The 14,280-nt window shown below is 34.7% G+C and overlaps 1 protein-coding gene across 1 annotated transcript in view; it reads right to left on the bottom strand.

The window, feature by feature from the left end:
* STXBP5L (syntaxin binding protein 5L) overlaps positions 1 to 14,280 on the bottom strand; it is a 356,600-nt gene that overhangs the window by 296,778 nt on the left and 45,542 nt on the right. The window contains exon 3 of the mRNA XM_081302277.1: positions 3,334 to 3,431. Coding sequence (XP_081158403.1) covers positions 3,334 to 3,431 — 98 coding nt within the window. The remainder of the gene's footprint in view (positions 1 to 3,333; positions 3,432 to 14,280) is intronic.

The raw sequence follows: 14,280 nt of genomic DNA, 5'->3' as shown, positions 1-14,280 counted from the left end.
GAATGATCATCCTACACATTGAGCAATCCCACATTCCCCTTGGTGTTTGGGGTTTTCTGATACATGTAATAAGGGATATATCTGGCTCATTGGTGATGCTGATAAGAAAGCCCAAAAGCAGCATATTAATGACTGCAAATATTTCCTCAGAACCAACTCTAGCTCTGGCCACCAGATAGAATCACAAATGGGGTGCTGCAGAAAAACTGAGTAGAAATTTAATTCAAAACCCAGCAAGGTAAACTGCCCCCTCAAATTCCTAGGAATACTTCTGTGAGAGTTCCTATGGAAAGTCCCCTCTTTTTAACAGAAGTTTCTCCTATACTTTTTTTTTTAGGTGTAGATGGACACAACACAATGCCTTTATTTTTATGTGGTGCTGAGAATCGAACCTGGGGGCCCCGCTTGTGCTAAGGGAGCACTCTACCGCTGAGCCACAATCCCAGCCCTCTCCTATACCTTTTAAGCATAATTAAGCTAATGTCCTTTTTCTGGTGAAATGCTTTTGGTTTATACACCTTGTTTAATATTTGGTTTGACATGCAAGTCTAATTTTAAATTTTCTTATAAACACTTTAAGATAATTCTTAAAATTCATTATGGAGTTAAGATGAAAGAACTTTTAGCCCTCCAATTTTAACTCCCTTCACCTTTTGCTTATTTTAATATGATTTTATTACTCAAGATTGTTTGAAAGCTTTATAGTTAAACTAGTCCTAGATAAAAAGAAAACATGCAAGACTGCTAGACTGAGACCAAAATAAATAGACATATAAATCAATCAATTTTAAAAATAAAATAAGTTTAAAAAAATTCTTAAACAAAACCCTGTTATTATGGAAATTGCTTTACCTGAAAATTCTGGTCCAAAGTCTACATAAGACTTGCAATTAAAAGTCTTAAAGTTTAGCTATATAAATAGATGATCTTAAATTAAAACATTTTTTTCAGCAAAAGATGTTGACTACAGATGGAAATGTAAATTAGTATTACTACAAAACTAATAAACAGAATGGAGATTCCTCAAAAATTTTTAAATAGAATTACTTCTGGAAACATACCCAAAAGACCTGGAAACCAATGTCTCAAAGAGGACCTATGGGCTGGGGATGTGGCTCAAGCGGTACCTCGCTCACCTGGCATGCGTGCAGCCCAGGTTCGGTCCTCAGCACCACGTACAAAGAAAGATGTTGTGTCCGCCAAAAACTAAAAAATAACTATTAAAAAATTCTCTCTTTTTTTTTTTTTAAAAAAAAGAGGACCTATGATCATAGTAGCCCTGTTCACGATAGCTAAACCACAAAAGCAACCCAAGTATCCACTGACAAATGAAAGGATATCAAAATGTGGTGTGTAAATACAATGAAATCTTATTCAGCCTTAAAAAGAAAGAAAATTTTGGCATACCCTACAACTTGGATAAGCCTTGAAGACATTATGATAAATAAAATAAGCCAGTCACAAAAGAGACAAATATTAAATGATTCCATTAATATGACATAGCTAGAATAATGAAAATTATAGAGACAAAAAGGAGAATGGTAGTTTCCAGAGACTATGGGAGAAAGGAATATGGAATTATTTATTATAGAATTTCAGTTTTATAAGATGAAAACATGTATGGAGAAGGATGGCAATGATAGTTATTCAATAGTATAAATGTATTTAATAACTCTGAACTGTATACTTAAAAAAATAAAACATGCAATAACCATACGATTGCCCCAATTTTACTCCTAGGCATTTATATCAGAGAAGTGAAAATTTATACCACATGAAAATGTGCACATATATTCACAGCTGTTTAATAATAATGACCAGAAACTAAAAACAATTCAAATATCTTTCAACAGGTAAACAGATAAACTGTGGAATAACAATAAAAAGGAATAAACTGCTCTTATACACTCAACACCCAAATTGGTGGGCTCTACATCCACAAATTCAACAAACCATGGATCAAATATATTGGGGGAAAAAGTGCATATGTATTGAACATGCAAAGACTTTCTTCTTGTCATTATTACCTGAACAATATCGTAGTAACAACTATTTATATAGCATTTTATATACACTAGATATTTTAAGTAATCTGGAGATAATCTAAAGCATTCCAAAGGAATGTGTAGGTTTTATGCAAATATTATACCACATTACATTAGAATCCTGAGCATCTGTAGATTTTGGCATCCCTGGGGGGGAACTGAGACCAATCCCTTGTAGATCCCAAGGGATGAATATATGCAACAATTTGGGTGAATCTTCAAAGATTAATGAGGAGTTAAAAAAAAGCTGAACCCCAAAGGTTATATACTATGCCATTCTACTTATATTACATTCTCAAGATGGCAAAATTTTTGAAATGAAGACTAAATTAGTGGTTGTTAGAGGTCAAATAATGGTGGTGGAAAGTTAGATTGGACAGAGGTCACATGGGTAACATGATAAATCCTATAGTGGTAGAAGCGTCCTGTATCTTGATGGTCTCAGTATCAATATTCTGATTGTGATATTATACTATAGTTTTATAAGATGTTACAACTGGAAGAAATTGGGGGGAAAAGTACAAGGGATTTCTCACAACTAGTTGTGAGTTTACAATATCTCAAATGAGATAATTAATTTGAAAAACTGAGACGACATTAAAGCAATTAGGAGGAAATTTATAGTACTATAGGTACACAGTAGAAAAGAAGTTCTCAAATTAATGCCCTGTTTCTACCTTGAGAAACTAAAAGAATAAGATCAAATTAAACCCAAAGTAAAAGAAAAAAAGATTGAATTAAAAATTAATGAAATAAATATAGTAAAACATTAGAGAAAAAGCAATGAATCTAAAAGTTGATTCTTTTTTTAAAGAATCAGTACAATTGATAATCTTCTAGCCAAGATGTGATCAGGAAAAAGAAAATACAAACTACCAATAACAGAAATTTAAGAAAGGACATCAATACTAATTGCAAAGACATTAAAAACATGTCAATAAATTTGATTTTCATGATAGTTACTCTTTTTGTTTGGTACTGGGGATTGAACCCAGAGGCACTTAACCACTGAATCATATCCAAAGTCCTTTTTATTTTTTGAGACAGGGTCTTGCCAAGTTGCTGAGGGCCTGGCTAAATTGCTGAGGCCTCTTGAATTTGCAATCCTTCTGTCTCAGCCTCCCAATTCCCTGGGATTATAGGTGTGCACCATAGCACCTCATAATAGTTACTCATTTCTAAAGAAGCAATAAATTTTATTTAGGCATAAATATTTCTCTTACCTGAATGTTTAAGAACATTTAATTAATATTAATGTAGGTAATAATGAACCAAATATTAAGGATACATTCGTATAGCACCTGTCCTTGTTCCAATAGCTAAGATTTTCTGAACTGGATCAAAGGCCAACGATGTGGGCTGATAAGGAAAACCATGCCGAACAGTCTGAAAGAGAGCAAATAACACAGTAATGACAAAAATTAAAAACTAAAATGATAACAAGATAAACAGCAACCAGAATGACTAAACTTATTTTTAAAAGAAAAAAAAAACTACCACCAAATGTTGACAAGTATATAGTAACCTAAAATCTCATACACTGTTAGAGGAAGTATAAAGTATGTCATTTTACACCACTTTGGAAAAATATATTGCAGTTTCTTATAAAACTAAACATATACCTAGTCCATGACCTAGCAATTCCATGCCTATATATGCACCTAGAAAATTTAAAAATGTTTCCACAAAATGACTTATCTAATTATACTTCCAGCAATTGTATTTATAATAGTAAAAAAATGGAAATAGCCAAAATGTCCAAAATAAAACAAAACTGTGGTATGATAATTTTAAAAAACATATGGTATCCTCATGTTGTAAACTACTACTCAATAATTAAAAGATACAAACTACTGATAGATGCAAAACGTGAATGATTCTTCAAAGCATTATACTAAATAAAAGTAGCCACTCACAAAAGAGTTTATATAGTAGGATTCCATTTATATATAATAAGGAAAACAAATCTATGGTGAAAAAATCAGAATACTGGTTACTTTGAGAACTGACTGGAGAGTGGTACAAAGGAACTTAATGGAATGAAAGTAATATTCAATATTTTGATAGAGGTTTATATTACAAAAGTCTGTATGTTGGTCAAAACTTATCAAATGATACAATAAAATTTGAAATTTCTCTGTATGTAGATTATTCTTCAAAAAGAGTTAAGAAAAAGTAATGTTATGCATTCTGAAGTGTTAAATTGTACTGACATTTGCAAGCTGAAAATTCATCTCCAAAATACAGAGAGATGAAAAGAAGAATGAATAGATATGTGATAAATACAGCAAAATGAAACTTGTCAAATCTAGGTGGTGAGCATACACACATGAGAATTCACAAATTCTTTCGACTTTTCTGATGTTTGAAAGTTTTCATATTAACACAAAATAAAAACATAAAAATATAAGGAACTCATTAAGGAAAAGACATACGAGAAGGAACATGTAATGTTAGAAATATTTTCATTTTTATATGGAATATGCTGTATCTTTTCAAAGGGTAGAAGACTCAGGTCAGTAGAGGACAGATTCTATATACAGTTCATCTACGTATCTGGTGCTCCCAGAATTGTTTCCTAGTTGAAACATTGTGATAACAAAATGCTACATTTATAAGTATTCAAGATAAAAAAAAAAATCAACCACAGCATGTAGTTAATTTAGAACTCTTCCCCTGAGAAAACAAAGGAAGGAATTCATTGCATAACTCCCTCCTTTTTTAGAGCATACAAGAACCTGTATGTATGTATATACTACACAATATATACATGAGGTTTAGATTACATGATCCATGATCATGACCTGTTTTTTTCACTCAACGTACTTCCACAAAAAATGTGTAAACGTGTAGCCTAATATGAATATTTCATAATGTTGTTAAACAATCAACTACTGTTTTAGAATCAAAGAATTTTCAAATAATCTGGTGCTGACAAAGGCAGTCTCATACAGTCTTTTGACACCCATTTGGCTGCAGGAGAATACATTGTACCTGGAACACTTCCTTACCAAGAGATAAAATGTCTACATGGTCTGTGCTTAGCTCATTGCCTGTGTGGGAATAACTTTGTCGGTTGCAAGCCCAATTTATGCTCCTTTGTTCTGCTACAGCACGTGTATCACATGGCATGCAGCCAACTCCACTGCTCTATCTATTCTACATAGAGTGTGAAAGAGGTCCTTCTAGGCTACAAAAGGATACAATAACTAAATATCCTATATTAGCTGCTGGGAGACACCTGCTGGCCATAGGGAACTGACATACATCATTAAAGCTCACAAGAGTGTTTTGAATTCTGCCAGGCAGTTGGTAAAAATACTATTTTTCAGTTGTGACTCGTAACTGAAATATTTACTTCTTGATTCTGACATAGTTTATTTCTGATGTAGATTTAGCAACATGAAATTGTCAAAAGGAAGAGATTGATACTTTTCTTACAGAGCATGTGGATTACAAAAACCAGAATACAGTTCCTCTCTAAAAAAAACAAGAGGTCAGAACACTTTCCAACTCATTCAATGAATGATGAGCCAATATTAGCCTGATTTAAAAAAATAAAGCAGGCAAAGACATGTTGAGAAAAGAAAACTAAATACATATAACTTTTATTAATATAGATGCAAAATACTATCAAATGGATTCTAGCAACATGACTTGTTGAGATTTATCTCAAGAATGAAAGACTGGTTTAACATTCATTTTTTTAAATTTTTTATTTGTTCTTTTTAGTTATATGTACAGTAGAATGTATTTTGACATATCATTCTAACATTCTAACATTAAAAATCATAAATACAGTAGAATGTATTTTGACATATCATTCTAACATTGAAAATTTAATTAATGTATCAATAGAATAAAGGACAAAGATCACTTGATCATATCAACAGATGCAAAAAGGGAATTTCAGAAAATTCAACATCCTTTCTCATATTAAAACATAATTGATGAAATTGTGAAGAATCTCCTCAATCTAATAAACAGCATGTACAAAAACCTATAGCTGGCTGGGGATGTAGCTCAAGTGGTAGCGCGCTTGCCTGGCATGCATGCAGCCCGGGTTTGATCCTCAGCACCACATACCAACAAAGATGTTGTGTCCGCCAAGAACTAAAAAATAAATATTAAAAATTCTCTCTCTCTCTCTCTCTCTCTCCTCTCTCACTCTCTTTAAAAAAAAAAAACCTATAGCTAACATCATACCAATTACTGAAAGAATTAATGCTTTCTTTCTAAGGTTAGGAAACAGATAATTATATGCACTCTTGCCACTTCTATTAAATATTGTATTGAAAGTTCTATTCAGAGCAATTAGATAAGAAAAAGAAGACAAATCGAGATTGGAAAGAAATAAAAGTATTTGTATATGACAGAATCTTGTATATACACAACCCCAAGAAACACACTAAAAATTTGGAACTAATGAAGGAGTTCAGCAAGAATGATTATACAGAACTACTATGTAAAATCTTAGTGAATTCCACATTTATGTATATTTATAAAACACCAATTAAAAAATAATAAAATAGAAGGAAGACCAGTAGAATAGAGGAAGAACAGGGGGAGAGAAGAGGGGAGGGAAACAGGAAGTACTGGGGACTGAAATGGAGCAAACTATGTTCCATGCAAGTAAGATTATGTTGAAGTTAATCCCACTATTGTATATAACTATAGTGTATAGATAAACACATTTTTAAAAAATTAAACAGTCAATTGTGAGACCTGTTGAGGATATTTGTACTGCCAATGACAAAATATGGTATAGATTTCCACTGTTACTCATTTATAATTAATACTTTTGTTCTATTCAAAATTCATATTTTACACTACTTTTGTTTAACAGCTAAATGAATCTGTTTGGAGCATGTCTCTTAGATCCATGTTTCTTAAATTCCTGAAAGTTGCTTAGAAAACATATGTAATTTAAAAATTATTCACACATTCATTCAGTGAAGACATTATTTATTGATAGTTGCACACGCTGCTGTTCATGAACAAGCATTCCATCAATACTAAGAGAAGAAAAATGACATTATTGTTCTCAGATGTAGAGAAAACTTGAGTTGATATAATTTGAGTTTGATATAATTCAAAGCATTTTTATTAAAACTATTTCTTGATTGGTCAAGTAGCAAAATTGGGAGTAGAAACTCAATTCTTTCTCATACGAATATTGTATGATTTTATGAGGACTTCATATAAAAATGAAATTTTAAAAATTTTTAAGTAAAAAATGAAATAAGATAATTCCATTTCCAAAAAAACACCCAAAATAGTGAAATATTTAAGAATAGTGTAGGATTATGAAGATGGCGGCAAATAGAGTGCCTCACCCCCATGTTCCGCTTCACTGCGCAGGTGATTAGCGAGTTTAGAAAGGACAGAAGCTGTCTTGTTAGGAATTTCCAGCAAAATTGGGGTGCACTGAAACCTAGAGATTTCAACACCCAAGGATCAATTACTGCGGCTCAATCTCAAGTGAACCGTGCACCTGGAGATTGAGGCTGACTGATCAGCGGCCCGCCCCGCAGCCAGAGCCTACGCTCAGACGTGCCAACGCAGAGAAACGGTGCTACGGATTCTGTGGGGTCCTGCCAACTGTTCCTTCACAGTGCTCCAGGCTGAGTTCTGGGTTTGAGACGGGGAGAGAAACAGTCCAGATCCGCCCCCCACCCCGGACACCCCACCGAGGAAGCCAGCAGCCACCATCTTGGAGAGCTGACATCACCATCGCCAGTTTCCGACATATCCAACCCCATCGCAGCAAGTTCAGCGATAGAACAGGTATGTGACATTTAGCCCTTCTCCCATACATCGGGGAAATCGCATAAAATCTCTCCCCAGCTTTCCAGGGGCATGATTATCAGAATGAGTGTGAGTAGAGGCCTGGGGAAAGGTAAAGCACCTGACCTCCAACTCCCCCCCCTCCCACCAGCGGCTAAAACGAAACCTGTCTCACCAGCTCTCAGAGGAGTGGCCATCAGAGGGAATCAAAACAACAGGGGGCCGGTTCCCAATAGCCGTGCTCCACATCCAGGAAACTGCAGGCCCAGAATGTAGCTTGAACTGCGGAGAGGTATCACACTAGGGAAGGCCTGTCTGGCAGGAGAAGCAAGGAGACTAGAGGCCAGGAATAAACCTAAGTGAACAGGATTGGAGAGACACCTGGTGGGGAGGAGGGAGTGGCCTCATAAGGATTGTTTCCTACAGCCCGAGAGCAAAATCTTGGTCCGGAAGGCACAGCTCCACCTACTGGAAGCTAAGAAAATAGAAGCCTAACAGTGCTTTTTTTTAAAATTGTAATTTTTATTTTACTTTTTTTTTTTATCATTTCTTCTTTTTCTTTTCTATTTTTTTCTCTTTCTTTCTTCTCTCCCTGTCTCTTTCTTGGTTTGCTTCCTTACATTTTCGCTATGTTTCCTCCCAAGCATAACCACTCTGATTACACGTAATTTACTAAATGCAAATAGATGAATATTATGAGTCTGTCTTTAGTCCGCCTAAGCCCTTAACTACCATCAAGTACTCCTTTCTATCTGCTTGCATTTTAGCAACCTCCCAAAGAAGCTAAGATATACTAACCTCCATACCATCAAATCACCCAACCTTAATATAAAACCCTAAGTTCAAACCTCAATTCTCTAAATGCCATCAAAATCTGTAGGCCTTTAATGAAACTAAAGAATTTACCTTAAATCACAATTAAATCCAACATCTCTAAACATTGTCTCCCAACACAAAGGAGAGATCTTGGAGCTATACAAAAACAAAACACATTTATAGGAGAAAACAGAAACACAGCAGTCAAACAGAATTGGAAAGTAATGTGGGAACCATGAAAAAACAAGGGAAAAAAGGATTACAAACAATGCAGGATAACTTAAATTTACAGGAGAACTTAGAGGCATCAGAAAAATGTACAGAGAAAGAACTCAAGGCATACCTGACTCAGATGGAATGGAATCTTAAAGAAGTCATTAGCAGCAAGTCCAAACAATGAAAGAATACTTTGAAAATGAATTACATAAGCAGATTCCAGAAGCAAAAATGAACTCTACCAGGAGATAGAGATTTTTTAAAAAAATCAAACAGTAATCCCATAAATGCAGGAAACCATAAACCAAATCAAAAACTCAAATGAGAATATTACAAATAGACTACATCAAATAGAAGTCAGAACATCAGATAATGAAGACAAAGTTTATCAACTTGAAAAGACTATAGTCAACGCAAAAAGGCTGGTAAGAAACCACGAGCAAAACATCCAAGACATATGGGATGTCATAAAAAAACCAAACTTAAGAGTCATTGGGATAGAAGAAGGTATAGAGGTCCAAACCAAAAGAATGAGCAACCTATTGAATGAAATAATCTTAGAAAACTTTCCAGAAATGAAAGATGGGATGGACTGCCAAATTCTGGAAGCCTACAGGACTCCAAACATACAAAACCATAATAGACCAACTCCAAGACACATTATTATAAAGATATCCAACATACATAACAAGGAGAGAATATTAAAAGCTACAAGAGAAAGGAGGCAGATTACATTCAGGGGTAAACCAATTAGGTTAACAGCTGATTTTTATCACAGACGTTGAAAGCGAGAAGATCCTGGAACAACGTATTTCAAACACTGAAAAATAATGGATTCCAACCAAGAATATTGCATCCAGCAAAATCAAGCTTCAGGTTTGACAATGAAATTAAAATATTTCACCATAAACAAAAGTTAAAAGAATTCGCAGCCAGAAAACCAGCACTGCAAAGCATTTTGAGCAAAACACTACAAGAAGAGGAAATGAAAAACAGCACCCAAGACTAACAGTGGGAGGTGACTCAGTAAAGCGGGGGCAGGGGGAATAACCAAAGAGGAAAAACAAGACAAATTAAAATAAATAAATAAACATGACTGGAAGTACAAACCATATATCAATAGTAGCCCTAAATGTTAATGGCTTAAACTCACCAATCAAGGGACATAGGCTAGTAACTTGGATTAAAAAAAAAGACCCAACAATATGCTGCCTTCAGGAGACTCATCTGACAGGAAAAGAAAACACAGGCTGAAGGTGAAAGGTTGGGAAAAATCATACCACTCATATGGTCCTCAGAAGCAAGCAGGAGTGGCCATACTCATATCGAACAAAATCAACTTCAAACCTAAGTTAATCAAAAGGGATAAAGAAGGACACTATATACTGTTAGAAGGAACCATTCACCATCAAGACATAACAATTATCAATATTTATGCACCAAATAATGGTGCTGCAATGTTCATAAAACAAACTCTCCTCAAGTTCAAGAATCAAATAGACCACAACACAATAATTATGAGTGACTTCAACACACCACTCTCACCATTGGACAGATCCTCCAAACAAAAGCCGAATAAAGAAACTATAGAACTCAATAAAACAATCAATAGATTTAACCGACATATACAGAATATATCAACCATCATCAAGTGGATATACGTTCTTCTCAGCAGCACATGGATCCTTCTCAAAGATAAACCATATATTATGCCATAGGGCAACCCTTAGTAAATATAAAGGTGTGGAGATAATACCATGCATTTTATCTGATCATAATGGAGTGAAAGTGGAAATCAATGATAAAAGAAGGAAGGAAAAATCCTGCATCACATTGAAAATGAACAATATGTTACTGAATGATCAATGGGTTACAGAAGACATAATGGAGGAAATCAAAAAATTCTTAGAGATAAATGAAAATACAATACAACATATTGGAATCTATAGGACACAATGAAAGCAGTTTTAAGAGGGAAATTCATTGCCTGGAGTTCATTCCTCAAAAAAAAAAAGAAAAAAACCAACAAATAATATGAGCTCACACTTCATCTCAAAACCCTAGAAAAGGAAGAGCAAAACAACAGCAAAGGTAGCAGAAGGCAAGAAATAATTAAAATCAGAGTGGAAATCAACAAAATTGAAACAAAAGAAACCATGGAAAAAATTGACAAAACTAAAAGTTGGTTCTTCGAAAAAATAAATAAGATCGACAGACCTTTAGCCATGCTAACGAAGAGAAGAAGAGAGAGAACTCAAATTACTAACATACGGGATGAAAAAGGCAATATCACCACAGACACTACAGAAATACAGAAGATAATTAGAAATTATTTTGAGACCCTATATTCCAATAAAATACAAGATAGTGAAGATATGGATAAATTTCTTAAGTCATATGATTTGCCCAGATTGAGTGAGGAAGATACACACAATTTAAACAGACCACTAACAAAGGAGGAAATAGAAGAAGCCATCAAAAGACTTCCAACCAAGAAAAGCCAGGGACCAGGTGGGTATACAACGCAGTTTTACAAAACCTTTAAAGAAGAGTTAATACCAATACTTTTCAAGTTATTTCAGGAAATAGAAAAAGGAGATCTTCCAAATTCATTCTATGAGGCCAAAATCACCCTGATCCCAAAACCAGACAAAGACACTTCAAAGAAAGAAAACTACAGACCAATATCTCTAATGAACCTAGATGCAAAAATCCTCAATAAAATTCTGGCAAATCGGATACAAAAGCATATCAAAAAAATTGTACACCATGATCAAGTAGGATTCATCTCTGGAATGCAAGGCTGGTTCAATATATGAAAATCAATAAATGTTATTCACCACATCAATAGACTTAAAGATAAGAACCACATGATTATCTCGATAGACGCAGAAAAAGCATTCGACAAAATACAGCATCACTTTATGTTCAAAACACTAGAAAAACTAGGGATAACAGGAACTTACCTCAACATTTTAAAAGCTATCTATGCTAAGCCTCAGGCTAGCATCATCCTAAATGGAGAAAAACTGAAGGCATTCCCTCTAAAATCTGGAACAAGACAGGGATGCCCTCTCTCACCACTTCTATACAATATAGTTCTCAAAATACTGGCCAGAGCAAATAGACAGACAAAAGAAATTAAAGGCATAAAGATAGGAAAAGAAGAACTTAAATTATCACTATTTGCGGAAGACATGATATTATACCTAGCAGACCCAAAAGGGTCTACAAAGAAACTACTACAGCTATTAAATGAATTCAGCAAAGTGGCAGGATATAGAATCAACATGCATAAATCAAAGGCATTCCTTTACATCAGCAACAAATCTTCTGAATTGGAAATGAGGAAAACCACCCCATTCACAATATCCTCAAAAAAAATAAAATACTTGGGAATAAACATAACAAAAGAGGTGAAAGACTTATACAATGAAAATTACAGAACCCTCAAGAGAGAAATAGAAGATCTTAGAAGATGGAAAAATATACCCTGTTCATGGATAGGGAGAACTAACATCATCAAAATGACGATATTACCAAAAGTTCTCTATAGGTTTAATGCAATGCAAATCAAAATCCCAACGGCATTTCTTGTAGAAATAGATAAAGCAATCATGAAATTCATATGGAAAAATAAAAGACCCAGAATAGCAAAAGCAATTCTAAGCAGGAAGTGACAATCAAGAGGTATAGCGATACCAGATTTCAAACTATACTACAGAGCAATAGTAACCAAAACGGCATGGTACTGGTACCAAAACAGGCAGGTGGACCAATGGTATAGAATAGAGGACAAAATTACAACTATCTTATATTTGATAAAGGGGCTAAAAGCATGCAATGGAGGAAGGATAGAATCCTCAACAAATGGTGCTGGGAAAACTGGAAATCCATATGCAACAAAATGAAACTGAATCCCTTTCTCTCCCCATGCACAAAAGTTAACTCAAAATGGATCAAGGACCTTGATATCAAATCAGAGACTGCGTCTGATAGAAGAAAATACTGGCTCCAATCTACATACTGTGGGGTCGGGCTCCAAATTCCTTAATAGGACACCCATAGCACAAGAGTTAAAAACAAGAAGCAACAAATGGGACTTACTCAAACTAAAAAGTTTTTTCTCAGCAAGAGAAACAATAAGAGAGGTAAATAGGGAGCCTACATCCTGGGAACAAATTTTTACTCTTCACACTTCTGATAGAGCCCTAATTTCAGAGTATACAAAGAACTCAAAAAAATTAAACAATAAGATAACAGATAACCCAATCAACAAATGGGCCAAGGACCTGAACAGACACTTCTCAGAGGAGGACATACAATCAATCAACGAGTACATGAAAAAATGCTCACCATCTCTAGCAGTCAGAGAAATGCAAATCAAAACCACCCTAAGATACCATCTCACTCCAGTAAGATTGGCAGTCATTATGAAGTCAAACAACAACAAGTGTTGGCGGGGATGTGGGGAAAAGGGTACACTTGTACATTGCTGGTGGGACTGCAAATTGGTGCCGCCAATTCGGAAAGCAGTATGGAGATTCCTGGGAAAACTGGGAATGGAAGCACCATTTGACCAAGCTATTGCCCTTCTCGGACTATTCCCTGAAGACCTTAAAAGAGCGTACTATAGGGATACTGCTACATCAATGTTCATAGCAGCACAATTCACAATAGCTAGACTGTGGAACCAACCCAGATGCCCTTCAATAGATGAATGGATAAAAAAATGTGGCATTTATACACAATGGAGTATTATGCAGCACTAAAAAATGACAAAATCATGGCATTTGCAGGGAAATGGATGCCATTAGAGCAGATTATGCTAAGTGAAGCTAGCCAATCCCTAAAAAACAAATGCCAAATGTCTTCTTTGATATAAGGAGAGCAACTAAGAACAGAGCAGGAAGGAAGAGCATGAGAAAAAGATTAACATTAAACAGGGATGATAGGTGGGAGGGAAAGGGAGAGAGAAGGGAAATTGCATGGAAATGGAAGGAGAACCTTATTGTTATGCAAAATTACATATAAGAGGATGTGAGGGGAAAGAAAAAAACAAGGGAGAGAAATGAATTACAGTAGACGGGGTAAAGAGAGAAGATGGGAGGGGAGGGGGATAGTAGAGGATAGGAAAGGTAGCAGAATACAACAGTCACTAGTATGGCAATATGTTAAAATGTGGATGTGTAACCGATATGATTCTGCAATCTGTATACGGGGTAAAAATGGGAGTTTATAACTCACTTGAATTAAATGTATGAAATATGATATGTCAAGAGCTTTGTAATGTTTTGAACAATCAATAATAAAAAAATTTAAAAAAAAAATAAGTGTAGAATTTGTGCCCTAAAAAGTATTTTAAAACTGAAAAATATTAAAGAAGATCTAAATAAAAGGAAAGGAATCCCATATT

This window comes from Spermophilus citellus, assembly GCF_964194105.1.
Source record: "Spermophilus citellus genome assembly, chromosome: 7".
NCBI classification, from domain to species: domain Eukaryota; kingdom Metazoa; phylum Chordata; class Mammalia; order Rodentia; family Sciuridae; genus Spermophilus; species Spermophilus citellus.
This window is presented reverse-complemented; position numbering and strand designations above follow the sequence as displayed.